Genomic DNA, 12,316 nt, shown 5'->3' with positions numbered 1-12,316 from the left:
CGGAAAGCTAACTAAAGTAACTAAACCACCAAAACATCAAACAAACACAAACATCCCCACGATATGTTGTTCTTTCTTTACAGACAAGAGCTGTATAATTTTAAATTTTGCTGAGTGCGGCGTTAAACGATAGGCAACAAACCTCTTTCTTTGCAAGATTCACTCGGTATAGCAGTTATCAAAGCAGTCTCACGCGAATACATCTTTTAATCAATTTACAAGACTCCCTGCGACTTATGTAATTTCGCTTGGATCTTGGTTGGATGGATGGGTAGGCCGATGGGTGGATGGATTGTGAGATGGGTGGATAGGTAGGTAGATAGGTGGATGGGTAGGCAAGTAGTCTGTTCTTCCTTATGTTTAAAATATACGCTATTCGCTAAAGAAAAAAAAATATTTAAAAGTAATGTTGCATCAAAACCCAGGGAGCAACTTCATGTGCTCGTGGGTTTTGGACATACAGAGAAAAGTAAAGTGTACAGCTTCTTATTATACTATCTGTTATACAATGATCCTATTACTATTATTACTATTACTATTACTATTATACTAGCATTTGAACAGGCGTGCTCAGTTCTTGGACAGTTGGTAATTTCAGTTGTAACATAACATAGGTATTGCCTCGACAAACACCCATTTAACCTTGTAACCCGTACATATCACAGCTGATAGTAGTCTCCAGCAAACCTATGGGTGTTGTAAGAAGAGATTAACAGAATCAAGTGGCAAAACTCAACTTGGTTGTAACATGTCATCGTGTGCCTTTTCCGTAGATCAATGTTTTGGATGTCAGTCACTGGACTGCCTGGTACTCATACGGTGGCCATATGACTGAGACATTGCTTAGTTAGTCTTGAAACAATAAACATACGGAAAAACGACTTTCTGGAAAATGTAGATGTGTAAAGGGGAATAGTTTTCACTTTACTACATGTTTGTTTACATCAAGACGTTTGCTTTCACGTGCTACTTTGTATGTTCAGACAGAATATAATTATGTCCATTCTATGAACATCCGGGTTAGAATTGACCTTCAGTAACCCTTGCTGGTCGAGGCAACTAACGGGATCGGATGGTCAGACTCGCGGACTTGGCAGACACATATCCTCTTCTCCATATTGTGTAGGGCCCGTGAAGGTCCCGGGGTAGAATAGGCCTTCAACCCATGCTTGCCATAAAAGGGGACTCTGCTTGTCGTAAGAGGCGACTAACGGGATCGGGTGGTCCGGCTCGCTGATTTGGTTGGCACATTTCATCGGTTCCCAAATATGCAGATCGATATACATGCTGGTGATCACTGGATTGTCTGGTTCAGACTCGATCATTTACAAATTGCCGCCATATAGATGGTATGCGGCGTAAAACTAAAGTCACTCACACACCCTGTCTTATAGGCTGATGCTCACTGTGTCGGACATTGGGTTGTCTGGTTTAGACTGAATTATCTACAGATCGCAGCCATATGGCAGCTGAGTGCGACATAAAAGTAAATTCACATTCCGCATGGTATAATCTGGTAAGTGAGGGTGCCGAGTATATCTTGTAGGCGACGATTCACTCATGCTGACAAACGTCGGTAACAAAGTAGGTTGAAGGAGGATGGATGTTAGGTTAAACATCAGACATATTCTCGCGTATACGTCGCTCTCATTCTCTTGGCTCTAGTTTACATAAACATGAAATGTACGTCGATATTATTACTATGCCATTTCACTTAGCACAACGTATATCTCCACGGACTCCTGTTAAAAGACACACGTCAGATCATTCAAAACACGTCCGCATTGAGAACCCTTACTGTAAACTTTCAAGCTACAACCAACACAGAAATGAACACCATGCTAAGAGGTCACGAAAAAATCTGTCACGGAAAAAGAGCACTGCTTCGTGTAATAACGTCTAACTTGTAACAGATGTTGCAATCTAAACATTGGCCCTGGAGAAAATTATAGATTGTTCGAAAGATGAGCATTGACATGTTATTAACCAGCTTGACAGTAACACCGCTGTCAAAACAAGACTCCCAATGCAATCTCTGTGATTAAGCACCCAAGATCATTACTGTGAAAAACAATGGTGCCAATAAAATAAAACCGAACATTGAACGTCATGTTCAGAAAATGACTCAGTTTTGTGTAGTTTTCCCATTTTTAAGTGCCAAGATGCATGTCTGTCTTGACGTGGATAATGCTGAAACTAATTATGGAAATTTGCATATAGAACGTGAAGATGAATAGACACGCGAGCTTTTGAGCTTAGCTTTTATGGGAAAGATTATCCGCATCATTTCTAGGGCACGATACATTTGTCATTAAAAATTATTTAATTAAATGCAGTTGTCTGAACGACACAAAAATGTACATAATTTCATACAATGAATATAATTTCAGATGCAGTGAATAATGGACATGCAAGGAGTAAGTGGGTTAGATTTTACGCCACTCTTAGCAATATTCTATAAAGCCCAGAAAAGGGCGTCACACATTGTATCCATGTGGGGAATCGAACCCGGTGTTCGGCGTGACGAGAGAACGCTTTAACCACTAAAATACCCCACCCCCCCTGGACTTGTAGCGTGTATAGAGTTAGTGAATATACATGTTTGCCATTTTAACAAAGCGCCAGCAATATCGCTATGTGGTACACTAGAAATGTCATTTCCACATTGTACTCCTGTGAGGACACAAACCCTGGCCTTCGCCAAACGAATCCAACGCTATACCAACATTATGAAAAATGCTTATAAATAATGCTTGAGGAAAAATGGTGACGAACGTTGACTAACATGGATAAACAAAATGCTGCATACGTAAGAGTTTTGAATCATGGCTGTCGAAAGGAAGCACGACACATTAGGTAACAAGGGCATAACGCATCACATTGATGAAGGTGTACTGTAAATTGGTGATGTTTGTGAGCGGTTTGTAACATGTCACTTAACTTTGCACTTTGTTTACCTCAAAGCGGATTCCATCAGAACTCTCAAAACACTGTGACACGACCCAAACTGTAACATACAGTTTGTTGGAGTGACATTTGTAAAAGTTTAAACGAACACTAGTACTACTGAACAAGATTTATGGATTAAAACTTCTTTAGTTCATGAGTGAGATATTTCGATACTGATTATTGCACCTTAGTCAAGCAAGAATGGCAGTGATACAAGAATCTGTATCGAAACCCCACGAAATATAGAAGTTATTATCCATATATTTTGTCCAATATTGTACCATACAGACTTGAACCTACACCATATTTTGCAGAACAGAACATATCTTTTCTGTAATCCAGTTATCAATGTGTAAGAATGAAAACACCATGCTGAAAGATCAATCTTACCTAATATGAAGAGTTCTTCATGTAATACTGTCTAATGTAAAACAGATGCTCCAATCTAAGCATTGACTCTGGGAAAAATTATAGATTCTTGGCAAATGAGTATTGGGATGTGATTAACCAGCTTGATGGTAACACGGCTGTCAAAACAACTCCCCCAATGCAATCTCACTAATTAACCACGCTTGTACCAAACCTTGAAAACTACACACTGGGGCAAATACAAGACGTTCAAAGGAACTGTAACAATAAGTGTCATTGTTAGAAAATGTTTTGTGCAGTTTTCCCATCCTTAAGTAGCCTGACGTGGATAAAGCTAAAACGATTATGGCTATTTACATATAGAACGTGCAGATGAATAAACACTCGAGCTTCTGAGAGTAGCTCTCACATGAAACGTATATGCAAAGTAAATATGGATGATAAATATTTAAACGCAGACAGGTTTTAGCAATAATTCACCAAAATCAGGACGGTTAGCACCGGTTTAACGCGAATCGTAAAATGTGCCCATGTGGGGAAGGGACCAAGGTCCTCGGGAGGGCAACAAGGTCATATATCACGAGACTAAGCACATCATGCTAAATGCCTTAAAATGTCGCAGGAATGCTAAGGCGGGGCATGCCGTACTCCACACTGGCGAACCCATGGTCATGGATACGTGACTGGTTCTAAGTGACGATTACGTGTAGTGTGAGTATGTGATATAAAAGAGGCTTGTTTTGAAGACTGAAACTATGCACATGGAAATGGCATACATTATAATGGCATACAATACCTTACAAACACTTTTGTCAAAATAGTCGTATTGTTTGTGTTTCAATGATATAAATGTGCTAATCGGTTATGGGATGATAGCTCCATGATAATTCAATGGATATAGCTACAATCTAACCTGATGTGATGTTCATATTGTCAGTCACTGGTTCGCTTTCCTATTATTGACCACTGGTTTGAAGAACAGAGACTTGGTTTAAATGCATATTGCTTTCGTATGGTGTTAGTTCTGTTTCCTTTGAACTATCCTTTCCTTCCTCTGCAAATATTTAAGAGCATCTAATGTCACACAATCACCTGCAGAGGCAAAATGTTGGGTCAAAGAAAATGAAGAGAGAAAACTTTCTCACAAAATTAACAAGGAAACGAATACAAGACATTAACGTCATATTGCACGGTCTCTGTTATTACAACGGTGAACTGTCCCCAAATCCCGAGTGAATAATGAAATTGGTCTTGGAATTCCTGCCTGAAATGAATTTCCTCTGATTTACATTTTATCCTGATATTTTAAGCTTTGCTTCTTTCATTACGCTCACTCATTTCTAAAGGTCAAACGTCCGAATGATCAATTTGCAATTTAACTAGGTAGATATCTTATATTTATTCCATACATAAAGCTGCATTCTTCCAAGACGTGGTGCTGCCTGTTGATAGCCTACAGATTACACTGTCTCCTTAGCCGCTCGAGGAACCGAAATTATTACTGCCGTGACTTAATAGTAGTACTAAAGGGACTATATACTCTATTGAGTAAAGGTAAATATACGTAAAGAGATCTCGCCTGTACTATTTAATTATGATTGTGTCACATCAACGAGAAAATGACGTCTGTAGGCGCTCAGACATGTTGTATCCTCAAACCTGACATGCACATATGTATAGAGTTTCAAATAGCTCAATAAAAAAATGACTTCTTTGTTCCGCTATTTCTGAAGACTGAGTTGTGGCTTGAATGCACTGAAGCGATTCCAAAAGTCTCTTCAGACTTTACTTTAAACTTTCGAACTTTAATGACGGAATCAATGGAGGAGATTCCCTTCAATCAGGAAATAGGATATTGCAACCACCCCATAACTGACGGGGAAATGTGGAGAGCGTCCTCTTAAGCTTCCAAGTGGATTGGTTTCATGTGTTACCAAAGCTTTCGTATTTGATCAAGATTGAATATCCACCGTCCCTTACACAGCATCACTATTCCTCATTCATCTGACCGCTATTATTATTTGTTGATATATATTCCTTATAGCAACTGCACCTTTTTATTGAAGAGTGTACTCGTATTAACACAGCAATGATTGACTAGCATGGATATATTATAAATGCAATTCTAGCAAGGGTCTCGTGTCTTTGTTTCTTCGAGATCTTGCCTTCCCGAACCACGAACCATATTTATTGACGCAGTATATCTTCGGTAAAGAAAACTATTTCTTCTAATGAACAATATACCCGTTTTAAAACAACAGTGACTGACTAAACTGGTTATTTCTTATTTGCAATTCTTAGATCCTACAGTTCTAACAGAGAATTTGCCCACTTAAAACCAAGTGAATGTAAGTGGTACAAGTCTCGAATCCGTATCTAGTTGTGCAAGACCTGTTGGCTTTTGTCACATAACGATCCTAAACAGTGAATCTGTAGCTTCTTTATCAACAGAACGTAACAAACGCGAACAGCCCAAATTACCCAATTTTCCATTCTACCCTTTTAACGACACTAACTGCCGATAGGTACGTAAGCACATGTCCAAATTGGTGCTAACTGGCTAATGTAGAGAGTTATTCATTCAGCCACTCCTAAAGATGAAAGCTGAAGGAATACAACTCAGGTCCTACTCACTGGATTGATTCCGTCTGTTTTCTCTAAGTAGATTGCCACGTAATTCTTGAAGCCTGTCACAACACGCAAGTTTCTACGACTACCTGCAGGTACTTTAGAAACTTTCATTACTGGAATATAACCAAACCTGACAAGGGAGCCCAATACTTTAAGGGACGGTGTAAGGGGCGCACAAGCAAATGTTCTTCAGCTTTATCTTGCTTCCGGAGAAAAAGAAAGATTTACCTCCCGAGAAAGGAACTAAGATTCAGAACGGTTCTCAGGGGAACGAGTTTAATTCCCAAGGATAAATGCATGGCACGCTTCTCATCCTATGTGTTATTTAGATATGCAAACGCTGCTTGTCACCTCAAAGAATGCACGGCATTGGAAATGAACAGAAACAGTCAAACAAATCTTGTCAAATGGTTTAGTACAGTTTTCTCATGATTTGTTGTTTTGTTTGGCAGAAAACGTAGGTTTGTGAATGTTTATATGTGTTCAAGATAAAAGAAAATGAGAAACGTCTTCTCATTTGTGAAGAGATAATTTGTCATCATTATTCAATCAGAACACGCAATAGAATATTTCAATTGAAACGTGTAAAATCCATAATCCCAAGAGAACCTGTCGAGAGAACAAAACATTGTGACAGTTTTTCCTTCGTTGTCGCCACTGAGTAACGATTTAGACATTTAAAACTCATAAATTTTGATTTTCAGTCCAATAGTAACATTTGGAGAAATCTCGCCTGTACAATTATTTCCATGTTACAATTATTGGGAGATACCTGTAGGACAGCTTTACAACACGCTTTATTTAATGCAAGATGTATTTTAAACAATATTACATTTAAACAAAGTAAACAAAGTACAAAGGAACTTAACATTTTTCTCTTGTCAAATTTTAACATCCCGTCAATTTTTCAGAATAGAATAAATTTGTTCAAAAAAATCTGACACGCAATACAATACATGTTAGTTGTGATTGCATAAATATTTGTTAAAAACTAGTAGACAAAATTGGCTTGATAGGAATCTATTTGAAGCTCATTTATCATTCGTGATTGTATTCGACTAAAATGGTAATAACAAATTATGATAATAACTTACCTAGCAACAGCGTAAGAACATCAGATGCAGCGAGGCTGAGAAGGTAAAAATTTGTCGTCGTGTGCATGTACTTGTTCCTGAGCAGTACGAAGCAGGTAAGGACGTTGCCGACGATGCCAGAGATGAAAATAACAACGTAGAAGACGGTCAGGAATATGACAACATCGTTTCTGATATGTCTCATCCCAAGATATATCTCAAGGTATTCCTTCTCGTTGAAATCAGATTCGTTTTGGGAAACATTCACAGAAACATTCAAATGCTCCATTTCCACAACTGGCATTTTTTCAGGATTCGATGTGCTGTTTGGCGCACTAGTAATTAAGAGACTTGTATTGAGCAGAGAACTGTCTCCGGACATCATTGAGACTTCGCCGTGGCCACACGACGGCTCATTTGGATTCAAACATCAACCACTGCTGCCACGGGCAATTATTGGAACCATCCACAATGCGGTGCACTCTGATGTCTATATCTCCCTATACATATAAATGGTATATAAATCAAGATGAGGATTACAAAATAAATAGTCACCAATGAAAAGCTGTCGAATTCCTCACTTTCTATACAAGAATACAAATGATGCCTTGCTGACACCAGGACATGACTACCAATCGCTAGCAAAAGGCAATCACGACCGTCAATAAAGGTCCTCTGTTAAGCCTAAGAGCCATTTGGAGGTTTCCGTTAGCCCACAATGAGTGTGAACAGTTTAACGATCTGCATCCAGCGCACTCCCTCTTCTACTTCTCACACCGAGATAAAGTGACAGTCAATTTAATATAGGAACCTGTTTCTTAAGTCACGCTTCTGCCAAATAGTATATGACAGAGCTACTCTCAGCGAGACGAAGGGCTCCCTAGTCTGTGTCCAACGGCGTTACACCAGCGTCAACATTGTACTGCACGCTCGGTGAATGCTCGATGTCACTGATGGGGAACCTTGAGCCACTCTCTTTGTAGGGGATAAGTGATTCTGCGAAATCACTACCCTATGTGTCATTGGATGCCGTGTAGTTTCTCATAAGTCTCGTGAAAACAAGCTGAATGCTTGAATTTGTTTGCATTTTCCAATGTTTTAACTGATAATACCCACGCCCAAACGGGCTTGCATTTATAGACATAAACAAACAAACATACCTTTATAAAATTTTATACTAGCATCGCACTATGCCCGATTTCATTTAAAGTTATTTTTGCCATTTGAATCGCAAGATCCAGCAATGTTGCGATGTGTATATATTTGTATAGAATTGTGGTTTAAGTATCTTTCATTCTCAAATTAGTAAATAATTCTTTGGAATTGTTAAGATGTCTGCTCTGATTGCAGCGTCAGAGGAAATATATGCAAGCAAAGCTGGCGTGCATGAAGAAATATTTCGAAAGCTTCGCGGCTTCAAATTTCGTTAAATGAAGATTAATGTACACTTTGAAATGTTTGACTCCAAACAATTGAAATTGCCTTTGAAGGCTTTAGGATTGTCCGTGGTGTCTTTAGTGGTTTCTCTTTCATGCGTCACTACAAAGAATAAGGATCAGTACCAGCAACTCACGCACAATTTGATATAGCTACATGATATCTCAAGGTAATCGCTTTCTCGGAAACAGCAATGAAATGAAAACATTCAATATGTGAATATCATAGCGTCATCTTTTTATCAAGAAGCTGTTTTATTATCTTCACTTTCAAGTATATTTATGGGGTAATAATTCATCTGGACCCTGGCGTTTAATCAATGCCAATAAAGTAAACTGTGATCACATCGTTGAGCTTAGATTTGGTCGAAGGAAAATATATTTCATAAAAATGATCGATGCAAGATTAAAACCACTTTTAAAGCGAGCGTTTTGTCACGATCTCCCCTCTCTTTGCCTACATGTTTTCTTAGGACAAAACTTGTAACTAGAATCATTATCTTTTGAGAATTCAAGGAAAAGGAACATTCATTCAACCCTTTTGGTCATCGCCTTGAAACTTGGGGTGCTGTTAGGGCTTTTTGTTCTTCATTATCTATACAGGAAGGCATGTTTGCAGCAGGGTCTTTTTGCATACTCGGAAGACAAGTTTACGCTTATATATTCTACACCAGGATCTCTCATCGAAGCTAATTCTCCAAACCCGAGAAGACCCGGGTTAGTTTTGGTCTTCAGCAACTGATGTCTTAAAAGGCGACTTACACGATCGGATTATTTCATGTCGCATCCCAGTTGCGTGAATCGATGCTCATGATATCGACCACTTGCCTGGTCCACATTCACTTATTTGTAGACTAACGTCATGGTGCAGAAGCGTTAGTGAGTGTGGCGATTAACAACTAACAAAGAACGGGTATCTCATTGGCACAAAGAAGTACCACAAGGTGAAACATATATTGGTACATTACGCAACGGAATAGCATTTTGAGAAAGTATAGTTCAAGACGCTACTGCTCTCAAAAATCTCTAATCGGTGACATAACTACGGTCGTTGTCACCCAGGGTTCATCAACCCAAGAGACCAGAGTAGGATTCAATGGTCTACAACACCCCAGATTCGTCACAGGGAGATAGCCATAAGTGTTTAGAAATTACTACGCCCCAGAAACGCCACAAATTAAATATATTAGGGTGAAAGAGCTATTGCGCCCCGTAACTGCCACCGAAAGACTTCAGCATGGTTCATCAGGCTGTTTCATCCCTGAATCTTTACTGGTAGGTAACAATCAGGGTTAAGATGACACTGCCCTCCAGGGCCCCGTTTCACAAAACTCTCGTAAGCCTAAGGTCTCGTAACCTTTCTCGTAGCATTTCCACCTCCTATGTTACAGTATGCCAGGTACAAATGCTACGAGAAAAGTTACGATACCTTAGGCTTACGGGAGTTTTGTGAAACGGGGCCCTGAACTGCAACATTTTTTCAGGACGCTGGAAGGAACAGGGTTCAGGAGGCCACTATGTCCAGGATTCCCACTAGGTGACATGCATGTAAACTAGGGTTCACAAGCTATTACCCCATGGGTGAGTGAGGTTATACGTTTTCACGTCGCTTTCAGCAATGTTTCAGCAATATCACGGTACCCATGTCGGGAATCGACCCCGGATCTTCAGCGTGACGTGCGGATGCTTTAACCATTTGACTACACTGCCGCCCCTTATTACACCATGACATTAGAACACCATGAGTAACTGTGAGTGAGTGTGTTAATATTTAACGTCATAGCGACACTATTTCAGTCATATCGTGACGAGAACCATTAATTCATACATAATAGTGAATGGTGAAAACCTGTCAACGAAGGACAGTAATATGACTAGATTATCACAGATATATAGTTAAAACTAGTAACTAAATCTAAAACAGTTTAACTACAGAGGACGGTACAATATAAAAACGGGCTATAGACCGCGCCATGAGTAACAGAATACAATATCGCCCAAAACAATGTCCATAGGCCGAATATCAAGCAGTCTCATCTGACTATATGACTGCTCCGAGACTGTTCCATGCATAATAAAGTGTATTTTTCACATTATACCAGTTGTGTATTGGTTCCGTGTATGTATGACCATATCTTCTCATCAGAGTAATATCTAACAATGATAATTTATAAAGCGGTGTATCCATCTACAAGGTGCATGCACAAAGTACATGTATCTGAGCTGTCTTGTGCTGTAACATTTTACGAGGACATGTATTCACTTGCAATTCATTGGGGGATTAAATTATGCTGTCGAGTATATTCGACCAAATGCCTACTGAATATCCACAAATGCAATTAAAGGTATCGGACAAGTGCTAGTGGTGACAAGTGCGTCTGTAAATCGGAAACTGGTTGTACATATCACTAACCTTTATGGCCGTCTGGCATAACAGCCACAATTACGACATTGTTGTATTGTTCACTTGTAGGCTTCACTCAGATCCGGAACACATAGTTTAACATGAATTGCATGCATAGAAAATGCAGACAAACGTGAAGCTCCCTCGCGTTATCTGTATTCACTTGCGTATGGTCGAATCGCGTTGCTCTAAGGGTCTAATTTCAGCTGACATCTCTATCAAGTCTGTTGTATATTACCGACAGAAAGCTGTGGATTTGCCAATACTCACGTCCAGCTAACCGTGTTAGTGAACAATGTCGTTTGTTCTTGCGTTGATTGAATCAAGATTTGAAAAAGTAGAGTGTGGCTTCGTCTAAATGGCCCTACACACGTTTCTGTGAGACCCGTTCACCTTCCGTTATCCCGGAGTAATTAATCAATGTTCTTCTGATAGGGGGAGAGAGCGTGGCTAATATACGGATTGAGAACACGAGTCATTTATCTTCCATCTACAAAATTCACATCAAACACCCTATGGTCGATAATTCTCGTTTCTTCAGAAAACTTATTACATAGGACCCTGAGAGGGCAGTAATTATTTCAATTGAAAATTCATACCTGATTGGAACCGTCAGAGCTGTAAATTGATGATGCGGTACGCCATTAATATACAGCATGCCGTTGGGGTCATTCAATGTTATGGCGGATTTTACAACCGGAAGAATCTTTCAATTTGCAGCTAATATTCATGATTACATCAGTAATATTTTATTGACACTTTTGATGGCGGTCTATGCATTCAATCATTTGCTTTAACAATGAATTTCTTACGATTCATAAAAAATATTTCATAATATGCCAAGAAATTCCAGACAATCACCATTTATATCCGGTTCTAAAAAAGGGGTATTTTTGTATGTTTCGTGTTCTTCAAAGGCGTATTGTATGTTTTATATGCTACACGGCTCATGTTACTGAAATTATGAACTCTTGTATTTTACATGCGTTACAATGGGGGTACTGATTGTATGTTCCATGTTCTTCAAAATGGTAATGAGTGTATGCTACATGATTGTATTTTACAAGCTCTTCTGAAAAGAAATCTGTGTGTGGTACGTGTGCTTTAAAAATGTTATCAGTGTATGTTTCATGCTCTACAACATGATAATCATGGCATCTTTCTTGTTCTATAAAAAGATAATCTATGTACTAAGTTTCATGTTGTTCAGAGAGGTAAACCTTGAACGTTTCATTTTCTGCAATGGGGTAATCATTGTATTCCTCATGTTTTCCGAGGAAGTTTCATGTTATGCATAAGGTCATTACTGCCTTTTTCATGTTCAACAGATGGGTAATCATTGTATATTTACATTCTAGAAAGAGCAACAGACCCCTCACAGAATACGATTGAGTCAAACAGGTTTTGATATGTCATATCTCGTTTGTTATTACAATAATAATTTATACCCTACT

General features: G+C 39.0%; 1 protein-coding gene across 1 annotated transcript in view; it reads right to left on the bottom strand.

Moving 5' to 3' along the window:
- Nucleotides 1-7,407, bottom strand: part of LOC137287103 (pyrokinin-1 receptor-like) — a 93,774-nt gene extending 86,367 nt beyond the window's left edge. The window contains exon 1 of the mRNA XM_067819239.1: nucleotides 7,044-7,407. Within this exon, the coding sequence (XP_067675340.1) occupies nucleotides 7,044-7,407 (364 nt within the window). The remainder of the gene's footprint in view (nucleotides 1-7,043) is intronic.
- Nucleotides 7,408-12,316: the final 4,909 nt, after the last annotated feature.

The sequence above is a fragment of the Haliotis asinina genome, chromosome 6 (assembly GCF_037392515.1).
Source record: "Haliotis asinina isolate JCU_RB_2024 chromosome 6, JCU_Hal_asi_v2, whole genome shotgun sequence".
In the NCBI taxonomy this organism is placed as follows: Eukaryota; Metazoa; Mollusca; class Gastropoda; order Lepetellida; family Haliotidae; genus Haliotis; species Haliotis asinina.
Note: the sequence above shows the minus strand (reverse complement) of the source record. Positions and strands in the feature narration are given on the sequence as shown.